Source organism: Cucumis melo, chromosome 10 (genome assembly GCF_025177605.1).
Source record: "Cucumis melo cultivar AY chromosome 10, USDA_Cmelo_AY_1.0, whole genome shotgun sequence".
Lineage (NCBI taxonomy): Eukaryota > Viridiplantae > Streptophyta > Magnoliopsida > Cucurbitales > Cucurbitaceae > Cucumis > Cucumis melo.
The window spans coordinates 1,149,391-1,174,636 of NC_066866.1; the positions used below are offsets into that span (position 1 = coordinate 1,149,391).

At 34.2% G+C, this 25,246-nt stretch overlaps 4 protein-coding genes across 8 annotated transcripts; 2 read left to right on the top strand and 2 right to left on the bottom strand.

Moving 5' to 3' along the window:
- The first annotated feature begins 519 nt into the window (after positions 1-519).
- On the top strand, positions 520-6,857 carry LOC103489379 (pentatricopeptide repeat-containing protein At5g04810, chloroplastic). 4 transcript variants are annotated; one of them, XM_051091026.1, is made up of 10 exons: positions 520-1,507; positions 1,969-2,096; positions 2,384-2,524; positions 2,986-3,072; positions 3,213-3,378; positions 3,874-3,933; positions 4,278-4,706; positions 5,096-5,391; positions 5,478-5,607; positions 6,081-6,857. In XM_051091026.1, the coding sequence occupies exons 1-10, from the start codon at positions 542-544 to the stop codon at positions 6,618-6,620; spliced, it is 2,943 nt and encodes a 980-aa protein (XP_050946983.1). In that variant the 5' UTR covers positions 520-541; the 3' UTR covers positions 6,621-6,857. The 4 variants fall into 4 exon arrangements, with proteins under 4 accessions (XP_050946983.1, XP_008446749.2, XP_050946985.1 ...); XM_008448527.3 differs by having other exon boundaries at positions 3,225-3,378; XM_051091028.1 differs by having other exon boundaries at positions 1,371-1,507; positions 1,977-2,096; positions 3,225-3,378.
- Positions 6,858-11,234: 4,377 nt separating this feature from the next.
- Positions 11,235-12,089, top strand: LOC103489374 (transcription repressor OFP13-like). Its single transcript, XM_008448522.3, has one exon. The coding sequence runs from the start codon at positions 11,235-11,237 to the stop codon at positions 12,087-12,089; it is 855 nt and encodes a 284-aa protein (XP_008446744.2).
- A 1,212-nt stretch (positions 12,090-13,301) lies between these two features.
- LOC103489375 (uncharacterized) lies at positions 13,302-16,188 on the bottom strand. Of its 2 annotated transcripts, none has more exons than XM_008448524.3 (7): positions 16,020-16,188; positions 15,791-15,934; positions 15,630-15,713; positions 15,421-15,460; positions 14,518-14,586; positions 14,314-14,423; positions 13,302-13,703 (listed from the first exon to the last, which is right to left on the bottom strand). In XM_008448524.3, exons 1-7 carry the CDS (start codon positions 16,142-16,144, stop codon positions 13,577-13,579), a joined length of 699 nt encoding a protein of 232 aa, XP_008446746.2. In that variant the 5' UTR covers positions 16,145-16,188; the 3' UTR covers positions 13,302-13,576. The 2 variants fall into 2 exon arrangements, with proteins under 2 accessions (XP_008446746.2, XP_016900182.2); XM_017044693.2 differs by having other exon boundaries at positions 15,421-15,484.
- Positions 16,189-16,949: 761 nt separating this feature from the next.
- Positions 16,950-24,452, bottom strand: LOC103489377 (exocyst complex component EXO70A1). The gene is made up of 12 exons (XM_008448525.3): positions 24,036-24,452; positions 23,606-23,701; positions 21,598-21,803; positions 21,037-21,279; positions 20,540-20,678; positions 20,255-20,467; positions 19,242-19,447; positions 18,613-18,813; positions 18,437-18,536; positions 18,128-18,237; positions 17,884-18,030; positions 16,950-17,438 (listed from the first exon to the last, which is right to left on the bottom strand). Exons 1-12 carry the CDS (start codon positions 24,210-24,212, stop codon positions 17,321-17,323), a joined length of 1,956 nt encoding a protein of 651 aa, XP_008446747.1. The 5' UTR covers positions 24,213-24,452; the 3' UTR covers positions 16,950-17,320.
- Between the last annotated feature and the right edge of the window lie 794 nt (positions 24,453-25,246).

Sequence of the window (25,246 nt, forward strand, 5' to 3'; positions counted from 1 at the left end):
ACGATCCAAACATAGGGTTTTTGTACTAAAATTATTATTTAACTGTAATTTCACTTAAGAAATACAATTTGTAGTTATTAGGAATGTAGACGAGCTGACTTGACTAGGGTTTGGATACAAAATCGGAGTTGAACGGAAAAATAAAGAATAAGTTATAAAATTGAGTTGACGAATCTTTTAGAAAATTTCATGTTAGTCGAACTCCTACAACGCTTTATTTATGTTCGACATTGATAACTGATTAATCATGCAAGTCAGGAAAATATGGTGGATTATTTGTTTTACACTCCAATTATATTTAATTTTTTATATCGACAAACTTTAAAACATCTAAAAGGACTATTGTATTACCCATGATGATATATTGAATTCAATACAAACTCAAAGTTAATTCAATTTAAAATTTTACAAATAATTATATTTATTTTTTAAAATATTACACGACATTTCCACGTTGTAATTTGAAAATATCCAAAAAGAAAAAGGAAATTATAATTTAGGAGCTGATTGGAAGTTCTAAGTCTGTCACTATGTAAGCTGCATGAAACAAAGCATTAGGCAAAGGAAAGATAAAAAGATAATGGATGTTCGTTCACTCTCAAACGCCACCACCACCACCTCATCCACCGTCTTTTCCTCACATCGCCGCCGCCACCACCACCACTATTCTCACCCTCCTCCCGCCGTTATTCTTTTCTCATTGAAGCCACCGTCTCCGCCGACGCCGCCTCGTTCAGATTCTGATGATTCTTCCAGTTCAAGCCCCTCGCTCTCCGGCCGCATCCGTCGCCCCCAAACCCTAAAGACCACTTCCTCTCCTAAACGTACTACCTCCCAAGTTCCCTCTAACCCTCTCAGGAATCTGGTCGGTTCAGCCTATGTTCCTATTCTTCCTCCGCCACCACCTCCGCCACCCCCTGTTTCCCACTCGCTCTCTGAAAAGCTCTGGCTCTCGAGTAAACTCTCGCCACCGCCTCCCCCGATTTCTGAGTTATTGGAGGAAGACCAAAATGAAATTGAAGAAATTGAAACCGAGAATTCTTCAAGTAAGGGGCGGAGAGAAGTTCAATTCCGTCAAGAGGGTAAGGTTTTTGTCGGGAACTTGCCTAATTGGATAAAGAAGCATGAGGTCCAAGAGTTTTTCCGGCAGTTTGGTCCTGTGAAGAATGTGATATTGATTAAAGGTCACAATGCTACGGAAAGAAATGCAGGGTACGGATTCATCATATACGATGGGCCAACTGCAGCCAAGTCGGCCATTAAGGCCGTTGAATTTGACGGTGTGGAGTTTCACGGAAGGGTTTTGACTGTGAAATTGGATGATGGGAGGAGGTTAAAGGAGAAGACGAATGAGAGGGCGAGATGGATGGAGGGAGATGACAGCGTGGAGTATCGTTCCCATTGGCATGAAGAGAGGGATAAAGCACGAAATGGCTTTCGCAAGGTTATTGAGACAGAGCCAGAGAACTGGCAGGCGGTTGTATCGGCTTTCGACAGGATCAAGAAGGTAGTTTCTTAAATTCTTTTGAAATGTTCTTGAATTATGCGTCTGATATTCTAGTCAATTTTTATTACCATAGTTCTGGTCGACTTGGCAAGGTCGGCTAGAACTATGGTATAGCATGGCCGCTTTAAACTGCTAGTTAGTATTCATATGTAGTTATATCTTATAAGTGAGAGTTCAAGATTTCCCGTTAGTTTTGGAGTTTGCTATAAGAGTTATAAACAAGCTGTGTACTTATATATTGGTATGACTAAGTATCATCGTGCCTACTTGAATTCATTCATTCAAACTTGCGCCAACAACGATCTGTTCACGAGCATGAGTGTAAGCAAGCTCTGAGGCATCTCACATTCACCTTCTGCTGAATTTTATACATAAAAAGTGAAAAGTCTGAATTAGGGCATTTTCATATTAATTGTTTTGATCTTTTTTGTTGTTTTGGGATGAAATCTACTATCATTAAGCCTTCTAGGAAAGAGTATGGTTTGATGGTGAATTACTACGCAAGGAGAGGTGATATGCATCGTGCACGTGAAACCTTTGAAAAGATGCGAGCTAGGGGAATAGAACCATCGTCTCATGTCTACACAAAGTAATAAACTATTCCTATTTTTCCCCTTTTCTTTTGTCATATGTTAATTTGATCTCAATGTTAGCTTAATATTTTTGCTTCATTTATTGACACAAAGGTCACCATTCCAGTTTTGAATGGTTAAAGTTTGATTGATTTGTATAGAACGTCAATTGAGTATTTTATGCTTGAAATATATTCTGATGGTAGATATGTCATTGCCAAAGTATATGTACTTTATTAATTCAATCTAAATGTTCTTTCAAGTGTGTCGTCTTGCGATAACAGTAAGCTTTAATGATGTGCAGCCTTATTCATGCTTATGCAGTTGGCAGAGACATGGAAGAAGCACTATCTTGTGTTAGAAAAATGAAAGAAGAAGGCATAGAAATGAGCTTGGTAACTTACAGCATTCTTGTGGGTGGATTTGCCAAAATGGGAAATGCAGAGTAAGTAATTATCATTAAATGTGTGCATGCGTAGGTTCATAAATTTTTCATTATAGATATACATGTACGTGTATACGTATATATTTCTTTTGCATTTATATATATATACACATTCATTTGTATATATTTCTTTTGCTTTAATTGTCAGGAAGCTGGACTACTATATTGTATGGTAGAAAGGAGAAAAAAACCTTTAACTTGGCCCTATTGTAAAAGAACTGAGCTTTCATTCATTAGTGACTATTTAAGTTTATCATTCGTAGCTTGTAATCATGTGGTGGTCTTGTTCATTGTGAGGGCTGCCTTATGGTTGAGCCTATGAAGGATGCATTTTCTCTCTCTGTAATTTCTAGTCTTTTAAATTTTTCTCTGTTTCTATACCCATGGACATGATTCATAATTCATTTTTCCTTTGCATCTGTTTTGTCTAAATTGTATTACATTTGCATTTGTCTTGGAAGATCTGCAGATCACTGGTTTCAGGAGGCCAAAGAGAAACACTCTTCAATGAATGCAATCATTTATGGGAATATTATATATGCCTACTGGTAATTTCATATATCAATTTTCACTTTAACTATTATATAAATGACAAATGTGTTCCTTGGGTTTATCTCGTCAAGTCTCTTTTTTCTTTGGTTATTTGCTGGTATTTTACAAGGGACATACCATTATATTTATTAATTAGTTTTGGCTCCAGTCAAAGATGCAATATGGATAGAGCTGAAGCTTTGGTAAGGGAAATGGAAGAAGAAGGCATAGATGCTCCAATTGACATATATCACACCATGATGGATGGCTATACAATGGTTGGTGATGAGGAAAAGTGTCTGCTTGTGTTTGAAAGATTTAAGGTACAGTGCCTGTGTAAAGTTGTTGTTTGCTTTTTATTATTTTTTGGGGGCTTGGTGGTGGTGGTAATGGCCGTTATTGTTATCATTCTTTGGTGGAAGATTTGGATATAATATTCAAACAAGTCGGTTCAGATGGCCTTGATTGCATTGGTCGAAAGAATTTTGGTCTCCTATATATATGAATTCCAAAGAAATTATTGAGAAAGTCAATTTCAGAAGCCGCATGGGCTGCACCACTTAGATTAAAATGATGGTGACAATCATTTTATGGGAAAATTTTGTATTGGCTAGGAATAATGATTTGAAGTGAAATATGAAAAAGGAAGAGAACACCACTTATGAACTTTAGTTAGGGCTACAGTTCTTTACATGGATCCGTTCTTAGCATTCTGTATCTGGGTTGGTACTGCCTTTACTTCTCCGTTGATGAAATAATTGTCATTACTGTTTACTACATCATCTTTAAACTTCTCATTTCTACTAACTATGATGCAGGAATGTGGTTTGAATCCTTCAGTCATTACTTATGGATGTCTCATTAATCTTTACGCAAAGGTAAATTATGTTTTTTAGCCCCCTTTGTTATTTATCATATTCTTGTATTGTATGGCTAAATATTTAGTAGGAAATGAAGCATAATGTTAGTTTATACCTGTTTCCTGTTTTCTTTCCCTTCTTTCTTCCTGTGTTTGGCCTCACCACATTTTTCTTTCAAGATGACAGTGAGTAGTCTAATGATGGACATATTGTTTTGATTTATATCTGGAAGAAAAAAAAACGAAAAAAGATTAACATAAATAACTATTGCTATTTTCTCCAGTTCATTTTTACATAGTACTACATCAGGTTACAGATTCTCTTTTATTATGATTTTTACCCTTCTTTCATCATTCTTTCAGCTTGGGAAAGTTTCCAAAGCTTTGGAAGTTAGCAAAGAAATGGAACATGCTGGCATAAAGCACAACATGAAGACCTTCTCCATGTTGATCAACGGGTTCTTGAAGTTGAAAGATTGGGCTAATGCTTTTGCTATTTTTGAAGATTTGATAAAGGATGGTATTAAGCCTGATGTAGTACTCTATAATAATATCATCACGGCATTTTGTGGGATGGGGAAGATGGATCGTGCTGTTTGTACTGTCAAGGAAATGCAGAAACAGAGGCACAAACCCACAACTCGAACATTTATGCCCATCATACACGGTTTTGCAAGGAAAGGAGAAATGAAGAAGGCGCTAGATGTATTTGATATGATGCGGATGTCTGGATGCATTCCAACCGTGCACACCTATAATGCTCTGATTCTTGGTCTTGTTGAGAAGCGCAAGGTAATCCTCTCAAACGACTGCTATGTACGTTCCATGCCTTGGGAGGTTCCTTTCTAACCATAGCTCCCACAGAGTTACTCTAGTAGTAGTGTCAAGCCTTAAAATCCTGACTTTTCTTAAAATGGTGGCCCCAAAAAGTGGGGTCCTCGAAATCTCTCACACCTCTATGGAATGCTGACTCCATCCAACTTCTCATATTCATGAAACTAATTTTAGATGGACGTTCACATTTTAATTTGTCAGATCCTAACCTCATTCATTGTATTTGTTGTAATCTTTTCAAAAACTTCTGGTGGAGTTCCTTACTTCCTTTCCATTTTTTAGTATGATTGTTGATCCATAATTTCAGTAGTAGTTGTTCACTGCTTGGGAAAATTCTCTTTTTCCAGATGGAGAAGGCTGAACAAATACTGGATGAGATGACGTTAGCTGGTGTAAGTCCAAATGAACATACATACACAACCATCATGCATGGTTATGCTTCTTTAGGCGATACAGGAAAAGCATTCGCTTACTTCACTAAACTGAGGGATGAGGGTCTGGGGCTTGATGTTTATACATATGAAGCATTGCTCAAAGCGTGCTGCAAATCAGGCAGAATGCAGAGTGCATTGGCAGTCACCAAGGAAATGAGTGCTCAAAATATTCCAAGAAACACCTTTATTTATAACATTTTAATTGACGGGTATGCCATCCTAGATGTATTAGTTTCTGATTATTTTGATGTTTCACTCTTGTAATGCATTGAATTAATTATCGCTTTCTATGTAGATGGGCTCGACGAGGCGACGTTTGGGAGGCAGCTGATCTAATGCAACAAATGAAACGAGAAGGGGTTCAACCTGACATCCATACGTACACGTCCTTCATTAATGCTTGTTCCAAGGCTGGAGATATGCAGGTATCCTGCTAAAATAGCACATCTTTTTACTTTATAGAACCTGCTTAACCTGTCTTTGTTCATGGAACAAACTTATTCGTCTATTCAAAAATTAAAACTAAGCTTTTACTGTGACAAGCGAGGATACAGATTGGACCAATATAAAAAGAACAAAAGCTCACCACGAAAAGGACTCCAATTGGGTTGAGGGAATGAGAAAAACGTGAAAACTATGAAAAGGATTCTAATTTTTGTTTTCTTATGAAATATTGGGCTGAGGAAAACAGTAATTTTTCTTAAGTCTTAGGAGGCCTTGGGAAAAGTAAAATGTACGGTGGCCTATGCCTAGATTTTACAGCTCTAAGCATTTTGGGGACCATCCTTTCACTCATAATTGGTATTTTAGGTTCATCAAACACCATCCCTTCATCAATCCTTCCATTTAACTACTATCTTGGCATGTTTCAAATTCTAACTGGTTAACCATTTTCCAGAGAGCAACAAAAACAATTGAAGAAATGAAATCTGTAGGAGTGAAGCCTAATGTTAAAACTTATACTACACTGATTCATGGTTGGGCCCGTGCCTCGTTACCAGAGAAGGCACTATCATGTTTTGAGGAGATGAAGCTATCTGGGTTGAAACCAGACAAAGCTGTTTACCATTGTCTGATGACGTCGTTACTTTCGAGGGCCACTGTTGCACAAGGATGCATTTATCCTGGCATTCTTTCTGTTTGTAGAGAGATGGTTGATTGTGAACTAACAGTGGATATGGGAACAGCAGTTCACTGGTCCAAGTGTTTGCTCAAAATTGAGAGAACTGGTGGGGAGATTACTGAAGCCTTGCAGAAGACCTTCCCTCCAAACTGGAACTTGTATAACAATACCCTCACTAGCTCCAACATAGACTCGGACGATGAATCCGACATAAGCGACGACGAGGATGATGACATATGCCAGGGCGGAGCATCATCGAATGCTGGTGATGATGGTGAAAGCGATGGTGATGTAGTTGGCAGATCATGGTTTTGAGAGCCTGCTAATAGAATCCCACTGTTCAATGGTTTAGTAGTTTGGTTTGGCCCTACTACTTTATTCACGGAGCCAACCATTTGGGTTGAAGTTACATTCTTTTATGTATAGGCTTTTCAATTTGTAATAGTTCCCTATGTAAATCTATTGAGGAACTTCCTGTTTAGAAGACAGTATGCTAGTGGAAGGAACGGTGTAAACCTAAAAAGGTCAAATCAAACTTAAGAGATTCCAGCATTTGACTTCTTGTTTAGCTACGATCAAATTGGTTATACGAAATGGTATTGAGATTTATCTTTCTAAACTACGTCATTGATTTGACATTTTCAAACTTAAATTACAGAAGAAACGAACATCGTTGATTTTGAAGATAAGGAAGGATTCATGTGGTTCCACCAAACAGCATTGGAGAGATTCTAACATGTTCTTCCCACAACTGCCTAATCTCTATCAAGGAAACAGAGTGGGGTTTTAAAAATCAAACCTATTGCTCAAGCTCCGATGTGAAGGAATTGTTGAATCTTTACCTATTTTTTGCATTTGAGTTTTATTCTTGAATTCAAACAAACAGTCTAGAAATGGACAAAGAGAATAATGGTTTAAGTATCATAATCTGTTGGATTAGTTGAATTAAGCTCCATGGTTATGGTCAATGGAGAACATGTGCAGTCATGGATAATTTTAAAAATTAAATTTGGGTGAAATTATGATAATCAATATCATAATCAAGGGAGACAAACCAGCTCATTTTTGCACCTAACTTCTAATTGCTACACACAAAAACCTACAAATTGCCTTAATTTTGATCTCTGTACAACTTCACACCCTCTTTATAGAGACATGTACCCTTTAAATTATTGGTTGAAAAACCTAACCACCCAATATTTTATATTTATTGTATATATATTACATTTTTAGATATATGAAGGCAAAATTTACTAATGGACGTACATATTATTCTATAATTTGTGTGCATTAGTAAGAAATGATATGCATAAGTTATGCTATGAAACACACAGTAAAAAAGGAGTGTATATTTAGAAATTCATTCCCAAACACACACATTTAACCGATTAAAATTAATTTAATACTTGATTTTACATTATTAAATGCAATTTTTGTTTCATCAAATTTAGCTTTTGAATCATTAATAACATGTTTATAACGATTTTGACCATCTTAAAACCACTCTTAAATGTGTTTAAAAACACTTAAAACAAGTGATAAATATGGCCATGTTATGTGGTATCATGCATTTACTTTAAGCAATTATGTTTCTAAAACCGTGTAATCCAAAATTTTCAAGAATTTCTTACGTTTCAACTTCCTTTTTTTTTTTTTTTTTTCTTGATCAAATTTCATTACAAAAGTAAAAGGATGGCTGTGGTAATATTTTTTAACCTGAAGTTAAAGGGGAAAAAAAGAACAGTTAATCCTTACAAAAACAAAAGGAATTGAATAATTTGAAACAAATAGACAATAAATGCACATGAAGTTTTCCAATAAGTGGAAAACATATCATGTCAAATCACAGCCATTGGATACAATGAGTTTCTTTCACCAACATGGCCTTGACATCTTTTTGTCTCTGTTCCTAAACCTAAATTTGGCTCCACAATATTGTTTTTTAATTCATGTCATTCTCCACCATGTTCTCTAATTATCTATTCCTAAAAAATTAATAAATGAACTCAATAAGTAGTGTATATTTGAATAGAAACAAAAATATATATGTATAACCTCTAAGTTCTACGAGTATAAAGTTCTACGAGTATAGTTTGACTACAACGTATGTGAATATTGAGATTAGAAATTAGAATTTTCATACCCTTAAAATCCTAAAAAAAAACTTAGATCTTTTTTTTAGAAAATACTTATTTTCTATCACTTAAATACTCAATTAATTTGGATATTATTTTAGAGTAGTAGAAAAGACATTCACATTATTCTTTAAGCATTATGTCTTAGTTAAGTGCTACAAAATTTTTCCATAAAATGTGATTCTCATTGAAACAAATAATTTCTATTTTTTCTTTAGTTTGTTTTTAAAATATTCAAGGGACCCATCCACATGGGATATATATATAGATATAAACGTGTGTGTGTGTGTGTATATATATTGTTGTTGACATTTTCCATGTATATATATACAGATATAAAAGGGTCAATTTTTGTTTGCTGGCCTTTTAAATAAAAAGTTTTTTTTTTGGGAATTAAAAAGTTAATTGTAAAGCAAAAAAAGGTTATGGTTTCAGCATTTTTGGAATGTCTAAAAAACAATCTTCCAAAAGTTTGGCTCAAATCATTGGCCAACCTGCTTCCTTTTGGTTATAACAAATATATATATATATATGTATGTGTGTGTGTGTGATTTTAAATGTAATTGGTCAACTACTCCCACTTAAAAGAAATATTAATAATAACATTAACAAAGGCAAGAAATGAATCTACTTTTTCAACCTACTTTGTTCAACAATATTAATTCACAATTATCATAGTTGATGGATGAGATGAAAAGAAAAATGATAGTTTCATAGATAAATGAAGAACTTTTAACGTTAAAAAGAACATAGCTTAATTAACACAGTAATTTCGATAGACGAGAGGATTTGATTCTCGTTTGTATAATTGTTATACTAATAAGATATAACTAACTTTTTAATCTTCTGAACTATTATGTATAAATAATTTTTATACGTGTGTATCGTTATAGTTGGTTTAAATTACAAAAATTTATACGTTGAGGTTAATGATCTATTATAAACAAAATTGACAATATATATAACTTATAGTACACAAAAAAACGATTAACAATTGTAAATCGTAATTCAAATAGGGAATTGTTTGTTTTAGTTTAAAGAAGAAGAAGAAAAATGGCAATAAATAGCAATAAATGTGGTTGCTAAATTTGAAAAGGAAAAGAGTTATTTTTAAGGAAAAGGGATGTAAGTGTAATAAATGAGAAACCCATCTTTTGAGGTCCCAATCAAAATCTCTCATTAAATAATAATATTTGAACAAAAAAAAATAAAACACAAAAAGAAAAAGAAAAGTTATTTTTGAGTATTTTGTGAATGATTCCACCATCCCTTATTAAACAATTCACATGAACTTTGCCCTTTCTTGTGATCATACCCTACTTGTGTGTTTCTTTGTTCTTTTTTTCTTTTCATTCTCTCTTTTCTTTTAAGTTAAACGTTCTATCTATCTAAGTTAAGTTGAGAGTTCGATGTATGAAGGAAAAACCACCTGTTTTTAATTACTACTGAATTGGATATAAATATTTTGGTTTACTAATTTTTAGTGATACTATTATATTTTAAAAGGAAAATGATGTATTAAAGAGTTTTCAATATTTTTTAAAAATTAAATAATATCTGAATTTTTTGTGGCATGTTCTAATTTTATTTGTATTTGAGTTGTCCCTTCCAATTTGGGTCACAATATATATAATTCTATTCACATGCATTTCTCTAAAGAGGGAATTAGTTGACACACACTATTCCTAATTAACATATATCTTTACATTCTCTTGTCATTTCCCTAATCAATCATTTTCATACTATTCTTCATGATTTTTTTTTTTATTATTAATGCTTTTGATTAAATATAAGTGTAATCGCAACTATTACTACACTTAAATATGATTTTCGTAATTTGCCCTTATAAAAGTATCTCTCCACATAAAAACTTTTAAGGTAATCATAATGAATAACAATTCTAAGAATAAGAGATCCCGAGTTCAAATTCCACATTTGTACTTAACAATACCTTTTCAGAAAAAAAAAAAAAAGATCTAAAATACTGTTCTGAAAATGTTATTATATATTCTAATATTTTGAATCTAAGTGTTATATTTGCAATTATTCCAAACTTTTAACTTGAAATACTAATAATTCAATGAGTTGAATATTTATCGTTCAACAATAATATTTAGTATTATTACCAACGATGTATTTACGTATAGGCTAGCGGGACATATATCCACCTCACAGTATATCGGTTTTTGTTTTTTAACATTAATTTTGAAGTTTCTGATTATAATAATATGTATTAAATAATATTTTATTTTAAACAAAATATAGTTATAGTGCGGTGGTTATACTTCTACTCTCATGTCATAACCATGAGGTAATATTGCGTGAATTCAAACTTTAAAAGAAAAGAAAGGAAAGGCTCAAAGAATTTGAGTCCGGGACTTTTAATTTCATGAAATAAAAAGAAGAATGAAAAGTTTGAATAGAAAAGAATAAAAAAAAAGGAAGTCAATGAACAACGACTTAAGAACTATACTCAAATTAAGATGAACTAGTTAAAGTTAAAAGTTAATACGATACAAGTTAGAGTAGATTAAAAGATTAAATACAAAGAGTATTAAAAGTATATTTGAGATTTGAAAAAGGGAAAGGACTGTTAAATTCAGTTAGGAAAGAAGAGAGAGAGATAGCATTAAATTTGAGCATTAAATTGTCGAAACCTACAAATTTATTACACACACGAAATCCCTCACCAATCCCTCATCTTCTTCCCTTTTTCCCTTTCCTTTATTATAACAAAATCCGCCATTAAAACCCCACCTTCAACCTTCAACCTCTCTTCAACCTTCCATTTCCAATGGCCAACACCAAGAAAAAGCATCATCTCATCAAGAACTTCCCTTCCATTTTCAAATCCAAATCACCAACGTCATCACACCCATGGGAATGGGATTGGCCTTCTTGTAAACACCCCAAAACTCTCTCATTCCGCTCCCAAAACGACCTTGTTTTCAAGACCGTTAACTCCATCTTCTTCGACCAACCCTTCGAAACCATCACTACTACTACTACTACTACACCTGATTATTCTTCTTCACTTCACACCAACTCCTCCGATTCTGTCTCTGCTACCAACTCCACGCCCGCGATGGACTCCGAAGAATCACTCGAAACGGTGGTCCGTGGCGCCAGATCGGAGAGGCTGTTCTTCGAACCGGATGATACGAGCTCGATACTTGAGAAATCGAAACCTATTGAATCGGTTGAAACGGACGAATTACCGAGGTCAGGGTTTAAAGAGAGCTTGATTGTGTCGATTGAATCGGAGAATCCGTATGAGGATTTTAGGAAATCGATGGGGGAAATGGTGGAGAGCCATGGAGTTAAGGATTGGGATGGATTGGAAGAGCTTTTGGGATGGTATTTGAAGGCTAATTGGAAGAACAATCATCGGTTCATTATTGGAGCTTTTGTCGATTTACTGATCCATATTCTTCTTGCTTCTTCTTCTTCTTCTTCTTCTGCTTCTACATCTTCATCCTCATCTTCTTCATTGTGTTCTAATTCAGATTCTAACTATTACACATGCACTGAATCTTCTTCCTCTCGTTCTTGTTCATCTTCTCTTAGATCGTTGAATCCATCCTCCATTAGAAAGGAGCTTGATCATGAGGAAGAAGACGATCATGATCATATCACTGAAACTTTGTAGAATCTTAGATTTCTTCCTCACTTTTTTTGGATTTTTATAATTTCCTTTTCTTTTTGGATTGTATATACAATATTATTATATATCTATATATAATATATATTTAACTTCTTTCTTTCTTTTTTTTTTTTGAAATAGGTCATGAATATATATGAAGATAAATTGGATTATAATTACAACTTTATTTCAATTACTTAATGAGTAATGTAGTTGATGAGATTATTATTCGAGTATTTTGTTGTATTGCCAAATGGTTTTTTATTTTCATTTCTAAGTTTAGTCGAAAGAAATAACGTTTCTTCTTTGAAAAAATCATCTTTGAGTTTATTTCACCATACATACATACATACGTGTTTCGTTCTTGTTCTTATGTTTTAGAATATCCTTATGTTTTTAAAATGCTTACAAGAGAATGTTTGAATGTCAAAAGTTACATTTTACTCGATAGTTATACTGAAATTTATAGTTCAAGAGAATGTTTGGATGTCAAAAGTTACATTTTACTCGATAGTTATACTGAAATTTATAGTTCAAATTCTAATATCTTTTATTGTACCAAAGAATGTTTACGATGAAAACACAAACTTGCAAATAATGAATTGTTTCGTTTTGCTCACTCAGTTCGAACACAAACTTGCAAATAATGAATTGTTTCGTTTTGCTCACTCACCTACGAACTAAAACATAAATTTGAAATTTTATGTTTTCTTAATATGAGGCTGAAAATACAAACCTCTTGTTTAGGAGGTTATGCTAATTACCGCTAACGGTTCATATTTTGTTTACGGTAGTCTACGTTAACTTTAAAATTGATGGATGTAAATTAAAATTGAAAAAAGAAAATGGATCCAAGACGATGTGGGCCGAAGCTGAGATGAAAATTCCAAAAGAGCCCAAAATAATGGGCTTCTAAGTTTTTGGCCCAATTTGAGAAATTTCTAGACTCTACCGCTAAGCTTTTGGAAGAGTTTGGATAATAGGGATATACCATCACAAACAGAAATAGGATTCATTTCAAGAGGATTTAAATTTCAAACAGTATACATATCGTCCATCAATATAATATTGTAAATATTTATATATGCAACATTCCATTATTCGAGATTTAAGCAATTTTAATGTTAACGAAAAAGTCACTTAGGAGAAGATGCAAGACTACTTCCTTAACTAAAATTCTTGGTTGTCGGACACTTAAACCAAGACGAATCGATGCAATTACACCCCAACTAGAATCATTCACATAGACAATGAAAAAGAACCAAAGCTCTTGTCTAACAAATTAGAGGAGTCAACCAAACCATATCATCTCGATAACCATACTCGAGAAAGCTACGAGGCAGTGATGAACTTTGGTACATTATCTTAGAAAAGAAATTGAGAAAATATATACTTATAATAGACTAACTTATGAGTTCCCAATTCCTATGAGGAGATACACAGTGTAATTCTAAACTATATTGAATCGGCATACTGGATGGGTTTGTTAAAGTTTAATCTTTTCCAAAACCCATCATTGCATGAGTTGCTAACATTGTACCTCTCCGAGTCATTTCCAAAAACCGACCAACCATGGGTAATTGGACTGTTTCTCTATTCAAGAGTGGTTTCTTGTTCCACCTAATCAAAAGTCCCAAAATCAATTATTATCAGCTAACAAGTGGCCATTGCAAACATAGCAATCAGACTCAAAGCATTAGCAGATCTACGAGACATTGCAAGAAAAATTTACAAATACAACCAGATTAAAATCTAACTCCTATAGTCTGTCGGTGATTAGACCACTATCGCTAATTAGAGTCCATCACTAATAGGAGTCGATAGTGATCAACTCTCTCATAGATTTTGGTAGATTTGCAATTCTTTAAAGATTGTTATACGCTAAATAACCTTAACCGTTGCAATTATCCTAACAAAAAAATAGTATACAATCAAACATTAATTTTGGAGCTGTTATGTTTAAAGTTCTACAGATTCTTTAAAATAAAACGAACTATGGTGCATTCGAGGTTATGCTCATCTTTGTGTATCCAATTTTCCAACCACAGTTTAATTTCTTTCCTGTGCAATTGGATGAGTTGTACAAAGAAGAATGCAATCTAGAATGCACCGAAGTTCAAATTTTCAGGGAGTAGAGCACAACTTGCAAGCAAAAGAATAATTAAGAGGCAGATGCAGGCAACAAGTCTATTCAAAGAAATGTAAAGGTGAAAAATGTTGGCTAACATACCAGTCCTCATGACGAACTATTTTTCCTTCAACAACATACAACTTAATGAGGGATTCCAAATCTATGTTTCTTCCCAAAAACTTGTAGTGTTGCTTATTATCGACAATAATCTGTGTGCAAAATTGAAACTCTCAGTCAACTATAAACATTAATAAATTGATAATAGAAAGAAAACAATACTAGTGACTGTGCTTGGTCATGCACCTCGTGTTTTCCAGGGGAAATAAGTCTTTCTTTGAAATCGTATTCCACAATTCTTGATTCACTGAAGACCTGAGAAATACCAAAAAAAAAAAAAACCCTAAAAGACTGCAACAAGAAGTAGAAGATTATTTAGAGAAGATTTCGTCTCATTTTCTACTCATCCCTAAACATTCAAATCCTTTTACTGAAAATCTACCATATTGATAGGAGTGGGGGTGTAAGCTCATTCATATATAATAAAAGGTGAAATTCAAGGCTTTCTTCATAATGTGAAGTTGGTGTCCAATATATGTGTGAATGTGTTCTTCTAGTCCAAACTACGTTGTCTCTAAAATCCTAAGTCATTGCAATTATAGGACAACTTATAGAAACCATCCTTAGGTAGACCGTTGGAATTTTACCCTCTAACATTCAATTGTAAAAATTGAATATCCGAACTTATATAAGTATGGAAATTCAACCGTCAAACTTACATAATTGTAGAAGTTGTAACAATGGTACAAGTTTGAGGTTCAATTTTTATCGTTTGGTAGTCCAATTTCTACAACTATTTTAAAACGAGTTCCATCGTAGATCCTTAACATGCCTCTCCAGATAGTGCCACTTTGAACTCCAAGTAACTTCTTCAAGGCATGCCTCGAAAGCAACAAACTCGATGGAAGAGCCTTCAATTGGTGAATCAAATTTGAATTTACCTTAAGTTTGGGTTATAACAATCAGCATCAACTAATTCGAGACAAATTACCTTATCTGATTTGATATATTCATATCAGCAATTTCAAAGGAGATAAAGCTATCTCATCCAGAACAGAAACAAAGTTGAGTGAACTTTCAATCGTAAACATGCTATGTTATAGTCAAAATTAAAGGAACCGATTCCAAAGAGTGAAAAGTGATAAGAACCTTGGACAGAGAATAAAATGCCGATTTGATTTCCTTCACGCTGCAGAACCGAAAAACAGAGCAACTTTGAAATAAACAATTCACGGATCAATACACGACAAATTGTACTTAGCTCCTCGTCGTCATTAATGATCTTACGGTTGCTTTTTCAAACATATAAATCATAAATCAACAAATTCATCTTCAAAATCCAATCCAACAGTACATACCCGTAAGCTCTCGTAAGTGGATCCTCGAACGAAGCATCGGGAGCGTAGATTTCAAAATCTCGAGGCGTTGCAGAAGATCCATACCTACAAAGATGATCTCATCGTTCAAAAAACCCAAAAAAGAGTTAACGAGTGAAAACTCAAGAAAAAAGGGAACTCACAGATTGAGGATGTGAGGCATGATATCATCGGCCAAACGCTTCGTGGTTTTGGAATCGCAAGCCTCTTTAGTGCAGGCTTCGATGGTTGGATCAGCAGTGATTTCACCATCTCCCGGCATTTTTAGGAACAGTAATGAACGAAGACTAGTAGTTTAGGGAATTGATTACCAGATTGTTCCAGATAAATATACAATTGAAAGAAATGAAGAAGAGAGAAGTTTATGATTACCGGAGCGAGTGTTGTCCTTCGAGAATGGTCCAATTTTCTCGGCGACGAAGCAGAACCTGAGGCCTCATCCTCCATATTCCCATAAATTCACTTTGAGGTCCACTTAGGTGGCGCGCAACGTGCATCCATTTCTGCCTTTCAAATTTAGACTCTCCTTCCAAATGTCAAATTTGTAATAACTTCCTCGTGAATTAATATTTTGATTTTGAAACTCATTTTATTTTATATTTTGATTCTTTTATTAACTGTATCAATATAGTAGTTTTTTAAGGGATTTTTTTTTTTCTAAAATAGAAAAAATTAACGAACTATTTAATATATTTGATTTTTCTTTATGGAATGTAAATATTTTACCAAAGGCTCTAACAATTTTCCTTTTCTTTTTTATATCTATATTATGTGGGGAATATAAAGTTAAGATGGGAGCTTGATCTCCGCTTGATTTATATGTCGTCTAATAATAAATTCTTATTTTGTCCGTAGAACCATTCCACGATTAAAATTCATACTTGGAGTTAAGTAAAACGAAGGAAGATAGCATGAAAAATTAATAGGTTAGATTATTCACACCAAGTCGATAATCATGGACAAGAGATTAAATATATGACATCTTAATCTTTTATCCTACTTTATACTACGACGAGCCATGAAAACAGAGATACAAGGAAAGAAGAAAAAGACAAAAATACTATTTTTGTGCATCCCACCAAATTACCCTATATATACAAGCGATTTTTATTTACTTTTAAGAATTATTTTAATTACTTTTCTTTTGGTACGAGCCAGGGAGAAAGAAGGTGGAGATGGTGCATATTGTGATGTTGTCCATTTTATCACTGGGCCAAGTAAAGAACCTTGAGGGAGAGAGAGCAAAGAGAGTGCCTTTAGAAAAGTACAAAGAATAATAATAATAATGGTATTAAAAAATAATTGAAGGAAAAACAAAACATCCTTGAGAGCTTGATATTAATACATGAATGACATCTTCACAAGGGATACAAGGAAAGAAGAAAAAGAAAAGAATACTATTTAACTTCACATAGTTCCTATATATACATTGTAGAAAAATAATATTAGAGGACAAACCATCCAACACATGAAGGGGAAATCAAAAAGGCCAAGGTGCTGACAACAGTGTAATTTATGCAAGGATGCTAAAACTCATCACCAACTTCATGAAAAGAAGGAACCTCAGATTTTGAGCCTCCAGAAACAGGCAGCAACTTGGAGCAATGACTGTAAGTCACCAAGCCGATCGATCTTGGCGTTAGAACACCAATGAGACTGCAGAATTGCATATCTTACCGTTTAGGTTCATTCACATTCTTCCCTTCAAAAAATTCTCCCAGCATCCTTTCGAGATCCTCTGGCTGGTATCTGACGTACTTTTGGGGATTCTTTCCACCATCAATCAGTGGCCTGCATATTTCAATATCGACAGAGTGACAGGGGACATCAAACTAAAATTTTTACATTTATAATGCAGTCAATTGATAAAGAAAACAGAAAAACATAAACAGTAAAGATTAACTTAGTTTGCTAACAGCATGTAAGCTATGTCCCCAAGCAAAGGGAGATCTCAGTTTGGTGTTAAAAGAGAAATGTCAAATAATACAGATTACAAAGAAATGGATAGAGTTAGTTAGTTTATATCATCCCTACTCTAAACTCTCTAAGTCCTACGGCCAAACTCATAAAATACTAATACAATTTAGCGAGATCTGATTATTGGTCATTCAAAGTGCCAGATAATAGAATCAAGGCAGCATTTCAACATCTGTTCGATACTTGATTAAAACTACATAAATTTAAACATGCCATAAATATTTCAATAACATCTATGGGAGAGAAGAGGGATACACACCCGAAACGTTTCAGGAAGGATCTGTATGCAGGAAGTAAGACTTCAGCAACCGAAAGTCTTAGAGACTCCCGCAACTCAGTATCAGGAACTGCCCATTGAGATTGTCTTTGATGCAGTTCCTCAAACTGCATATTGAAAGTCTTGAACCTAGTAATACAACAATACTCCAGTTACAATAAAAGTAACAGAAAGATAAGTGAATTGACAAACACATTTAGTCACATAAAGTTATCGTGAGGGTAACCTGTCTTTAATAAGGGCCTTAGAAACTCCGCTACTATTTCCTCCATCTATGCCTGGTACACTGCCACCGCCAGATGAAGTTAACCCTTGAACAGAGAGGCATTGCAGAATCTGCAAGTTTTTTCTTTTTTTTGGTAAGCATAACAGGGTACGAGTAAACCAAGCTTTACAAAAATTCAGACCTTGGACCTCCAAAGACGACAGTTTTAGTGGGTTTAGTTGAATTGTTTCTATAAGGGTCTTTAGCTCGTAACGTTTTAAATATCAACAAATGTGTATGTTTCTAGTCTATACATATATAGTTGATCACCTTTGACCAAGCATTCCTTTTATACTGATTTGCATGTTGTTGTACGACCCTCCTATGTCTCTGAACCCAATCGTCCCCCAGCAAATCCTTGGCTTCAGATCTGCAAAGACAATCATTTAATAAGTAAAACTTTGCACAAGTAAATAAGTTCAAAAAATAACATATATGAAGCATACCTGCGAACAGATCTAACTATATAGTGTATGTTGTTCATGAGGAATAAGTGAGTCAAAGCAGGATCTCTGTAATGCTTAGATTTTCCATCCAAATTAGACTGAAGAGCCTGCATTATTTGCATTGTGACACTGGCCAATTCCGAATTTGTTTGACCGCTATCTTCAAATTCTTGGAAAAGTTGCTTCAAGGTTGCTTGATAGCTGAAATTTTTTCAAGTAGAAATTTGTTGATCAACAAAAGCACAAATAAGAAAAATTAGATAGACTGAAACTGAAGAGATAGCAGAGGGCCAGAGGGATAAAGCATCTAAAGATTCACTAAGAATGCAGAATGATGTTTCACCTTTTTTTTTAAATGAGAAACCGAACCTTATGTTAAAAATAGATCAGAAAGAAGAACTATTTTAAATTGGTAACCAACGAGGAAGCAACAGCATCATTGAGAGTCTTTAGATACTTCATTAATAAATGGTGAATATCATTTTTTCTTAAAGTAAAGTGTTGAATAAAATTGACTGCTTGTCATTGTGAATAATATTAGACCAACAAATCAATATATAAATAATCAAACCATAAGGATCAAAATGTGAAGTCCTAATTATCCATAAATTGGCATAGAATTTACTTACTCAAAAAGAAATTTGACGTAATTGATCACATAGCTTGTTAAAGGATGAACAGTTCCATCCAACACCGCAGTTTTTGTGGCATCTTTTTCAACAGCTACCTCAAAATCACCAAATGTATCCTTAGCTGTTTGTGCAAGCCGTTTGGTCAAACCCGATGCAGATTCCTTGATCTCATTGCATGCTTTACCCTTAAAAATTGTCTCTATCTGAACGAGTTTAAAATTTCAATCAATGACCGGTTAAAAATTTACTCTGTTATTGGCAAAATAAAAGGTCAAAGACAAATATACAATAAGCTGATTGTTTGTGCCCGTGCCCAGATCTTGTCTGGTTGTATAGTATTCGTCATTAAAGTTATCATATAGCAAGGAAAGAAAATAACGAGGAACCCTTTTTAAACTAATTGGAAGCGTTTTTTCATAATTGTAGTCCATCTTTCTAGAGGCAAGAAAAGACGAGCAAAATATTCACGCAGCTTCAAGTGAACAGCATTGAAAGAGATAGAACATCTCACCCCCAACCCACCAACAGGGGAATATGATTTGAAAAGGGATGAATGAAATATATGTAACAAAAAGCCAACAAAGAAGGCACTTTTATTAATATACATCCCATAGAGAAAAACGAAGGATAAAAGGGCATCCAAAAAAGAAATAAGCTCACCAGAGGAAGGAATTCCAATCAAGTAAAATAATGAGGTAGAAGAATGCAAAATCCTTAAACAGCAGTATTTAATTATAAAAAGAGATCTCTTTAGAGTATGATAAGAATGAACAAAGCAATGTGACGGATTGAGGGTCACTTAAGACATGGGTGGGAAAGAGATTTTTTTTAAATAAAAAAACTGCAACAAAGAAGGTTATAATCCAAACATTTTTCTTTCATCGGGGCTCAGGGGAAAGGAGATCATGCTGGAGTTGGAAAAGCTCGTCATTTTAAACAGAACTCTAGCTAGATGCTAGTCAACAACTAGTACATGCAATATGCAGTTGAAAGCCAAGCATTAGTCATACCTCAGAGTGAAGCTCTCGCATAATTTCATACATGTCCAAAAGTACAAACAACTTTTCTGGTGACCTCTTGCTATTTGCAATCGCCTCCCCGAAACTGAATAGCACAGAAACGCTACTACTTGTAACCTCTGCAAATGATTGATCTCTAAGCGACTCAAAGCCTTCAAATATTTGGTCACAAACTTTTCGTTCACCAGCAAATAGCAGTTTAACCTGTGATTGAGCATAAAGTTTATTTGGAAGCCACAAAAAAAACTCACTAAATAATAAGTATAATCTGCTTACTGCAATACGCATAAAATGAATCCAGTTCCCAATTTTTGCCTCTAAAACCTCCCATGCCATCTTCTGGACATCCTCTTTGCTAAGTTTTTCAACTCCTAATTTCCGTAGGCTTTCTTCCAGGACAACTGAACGGGTGTCCCTGGTCAAAAGAAGATATATAGATAAGCCACTCTCTCTTCGGTGAAATTCTTTCATAGATATAAAGTCATTTTAGGGAAGATTTTTGGGTTGGGAATTTCTTTTACTGAGAGTACGTTCCCAGATCATAGTAGCCCCATTGTCTTGAACCATACAATTTTTCCCTCGATAAGAAATGTCAATGATGTCGAAATAGTTAAGTTTCTTCAATTCAAACTGGGTTCTTTTATAAGAGTTCCTTGAGATATGGTTCAGCCCTCAGTACACCAGTATAAGAATGATGACCCAAAGAAACATGCACAAAATAATCAAGTCACTTTTACAGTAACAAACATTTTTGGAAAATTGGAGCTCCATACCTGTAGACTTTTAAAATTTGTTGTTGATGACCAGCTTGAACCATTTGCTGCGATAGATCGTGCAGCAGTGGTAGAACTCGTGGTGGTATGAGAGTGGGAGGTGTGTAGACAGCAGTCTCTAAGCTATTATCATGATGTGCAGAATGATGATTCTTTCCACCCGAATCATGACCAGGAGAATCTGAAGATGGTTGCAACGATTTTGGCAGGCAATCGAAAAGACGCTCAGGCTCCACAGGTTTGCTGAATTGGCCCCAACAAATATTAAAAACTTACACATGAAAACTTAGCTCCAGAAATATGCATTGCTCATATAAAGAATACATCAAAAAATTAAGAAAAATAATTTTTGAAAATTACCTATAATTATTTTTTTAATTTAGAATGTTGTATCATTATAATTTGGGTTGTTTTCAAATATAGCAAAATAAACCAAAATATTCACAAATATAACAAATAGCTTTTTTTAATAGGAGAAATGATTTGCTTCCGATAAAATCCAAGTAAATAAAGCAGCATTCTTATCATGTATGTAGAGTTACTTCAAAAAAATGTAGAAACCTGTAGGAAGATAATAGCTGTCTGAACTCATCTTCCAGCTTTGAGATGGCTTTTGCAAGCAAATTATTTGCCTGGTTAAGCACTACGTCACTACTCTTAAAACCTTTATGGCTGCTAAAAAATCTGATAATGTTTCTTAATTGACCAATTGCCCCGAGATAACTTTCCAAATCCTCGTGTGGCCCTCTAAGTATTTTCGTTTCTGCCTGCACACCAGAACAACAGTTAATAAGCAAGAAGCAAGGTCACACCTAGCCACATTCAGAGGCGTGTCCAAATCTTCAACATTAAGTCCCAACAATTTTAGTTGGCCCTTTGATGAAAGATGCCAATTATATTTTTCCAGACTTGCAAATTTAATTTAATAATGAAGATCATGTTATATCTTAAGATTTTCCTTCATACAGATGGGTAGTAAATTTGTTGAACCCTTACATTTCTTAATCAGAATACATTACAATTCTTTTATATCCGTGAGTGTCTGAGTCAGCTTACTCGCATCTCGACTAATCTCACGGGACAACCCGCCTACAACATTTGGGTGTCAGAAAAACTCATAGGAAATTAAATGAAAGAAATTTTAGTGCATAAAAAAGTGGTATAAATGAATAACATCACTATCAAATGTTCCCTATACTCTTTGTTTTCAAAATCTATTGCTACTAGTTACAGGTTCCTGAGTATCGCTCATTGCTCATCTAAATAACAGAAATTTCTAAACTAACACTCATGCGGCACCTCTGCACATATTACTTGATTTAGTCAGCTAAATCAAATTGCATTTCAGGAAATACCAATGAGTAAATGTAGAGAATTTCCAATATAAAAAGTTCAAATTCTACAACCATAAGAAATGGTGGTCGGTTGGGGGTGCGACCAAAGTCCCACCTTGGTTAGATAAGGGGATGAATGCGGATATATAAGTAAGGATGACTATCTCCAGTGATTTGAGGTCTTTTTGGGGTGGAACAAAAAGCAAAGTCGTGAGGGTGTATGCTCAAAGTGAACAATATCATACCATTGTGGAGATATTTGGAGGATCCATTTTCTGAGCAAGTATATGTTTTTGAACTTGCTCCAATATTTAAGAACTATAAGGAGACAGAATTGTGCTTGCATCCCGTGCTAGGGGAAGACCAAGGTAGGTAGTAGGGAGGCACAAATTTACTCAGCTAAGTAAAAACCATCGGTAGATTAAAGATGAGAAAGTTCAATCTACTCGGCTAAGTACCCCAAGAAATAACTTGATAGGGACGTCAACAACCACATGGAAATGGGATAAAGAGTCATCTGGCTAAAACCCCAGTCCTCATATCCCAAAGCCTATCCTCTAGAAACTTCATCAAGAAAGCTCCAATTGAAATAGATTTTCTCAAAATCAATAGGCCCCTCATTGGCAATTACATCCTCATTCATAACAGACTTTCTATAATCAATTTACATTTCAAATTATATTGACTTTTTTTAGATCTTAACCTCATGGAGTTCCAAAAAAACCCACAAGTTTGGAATGGAAGAAAAAATTTCATCATCAACCACGTTACTCTTTTGCTTGTTTCTTGGGTAAGATTCAAGAGTACCCCATGCATCTTGAGTAAATGCTCTCAGAAGATTTATCAAAAACATACAAACACAAATTCGTGCCATCATAATCATACTATTTATCGGTAATCGGAATTGAAACTGAAAGATATATATAAGGGTTTTGGGTTTGATGAAAAGCAAATTTTCCTCGTATCACTTTGGATATTAGCTTTGAAGGCATGATATTCGGTTATACTTGACAAGACATCATTTCATTTCCCCCATCCACCCAACCAACCATAATTAGTACATTTGGTATCAGCTTCATTTGGCTGTTGGTTGTGAGTTAATTTTTTTTTTTTTTAATTTTCTTTTTCTTCTTCTTCTTTAATAAAAATGGGTCAGAGATTTTTAAGCTCATACACAACTAAATGGATAAAAAAAATAACTAAGCAATTGAACTGACCAAACTTAAATGACCAACCTGACGAGAGAGATCAAATTGTGTTAAAATAACCTCCGCAGACTTCAAAGTCTTGTCAATGTTTTCGTGAGCTTTACGAATTGAATTGGTTCTGATCTGCAAATTCCCCAAAATAATTAAGAACCTAAACAGTAAGAATCCAACAACAGAACAGAATCACAACACAAAAATACGGAAAATAGACAAACACAAGATCGGGGAGACAAAGTAGATAAAAGCAAAAAAAAAAAAAAAAGGCAAAAACCCGGATCTAAAATTGGATTCTGAAGAGAAGCAAGAAGCGAAACAAAAATGGACGATTCTCGCATAGTAAAAAGGAAGTCAACCGATTCAATTGGTCGGAATCAACAAAGAAAACAGACCCGTGTAAAATTTCTCGACAAGAAAACTTCCATCATCCTCCCCCTCCACCTTTTTGTGTAGAACTAACCTGAGTAGGGCGCATGGCGGTTTCGAGAGCAGAAAGACGGTGGTCAAAGGAGCCAAGAATGGTGACAACGTTATCAGTAATAGTTTGGCTCTTTTGCAGTGATTCTCTCATCTTAGCCGCTCTTTCTCTGAGAAAATCATCCCCCAAAGTTGCAGTGGCAGTTGCTGGAACACCCATCTTCGGATTTTTCTTTGTCTTCCTCAGCTCACCTGAATTCAAATTTGATGGGCTTGAAAATGGAAGGAAGAATAAGAAAAATGGAGGAATTTAAGGTTATGATTGTGGGGTTTGACAGGTTGTATTGTATTGTATCTGTATTCTCTACAACCAAACCATGAAGCTTTGCTTCTTACAGACCAAGTCTCTCTCTAGACTTGCCTTCGACCCTTTTCCATTGCTTTTCCTCTTCTTCCTTTTTCTTTTCTTTTTCCATTTTTTCTTGTATTAAATATTAGTAAAATTATAGTAAACAATAAAATAATAAAATATTTGCAAAAATAATCGAGGTTAGCCGAACCCATGACCTCTTAGTTAGTTATTGAGACTATTTCTCCCTCTTTGTTATTAGGTTAAATCATGACGTTAAAATGTAAGTATGTTATTTTGGTAGATAGCATATTTCTTAAATTGAAATTTATTAGGGACGACAGCTCGATAATATTACATTTTTTAAATTGAGAGTCGTTCATGATGACAACTATTAGTAATGGTTGTTATCGTTGATAGTTTTCAAATTTAAAAAAACGTGAATAAACCTTTAAAATGATAGTTGGGTATGAGTTTTTAGTCTTTTATTAATTGTATGCTATATATCTATGTGCTACATTTTTTTCCTTAAATGTTGTTTGTGCAAATTTATCCAATATATTAGTTTGTTGGCTTAGTTTTGGTATACGTAAATTAAAATGTTCATTTGGTCATTATAATTTTAAATTTTGGTTTATTTTGTCTTAGTTGTTTTTAAAAATTATGTTTTAACTTATACTTTTAAAGAACGGTCATTTAGATTTCTTGATGTTCATTTTTAAGAATATTACTTTTGAAAGCTCGTAAAGATCCTAATGAATATTTTAAAAACGAAATGGAACTAAAATTTGAAAATAAATGGACCAAACTTAAAAAAATAAAAGGACTAAAATCTTTGGACCTTTTTTCTCATTGCATTAAAATCATTTAACATTATTTCATTTCCAAGGTAACTATACAAAAAA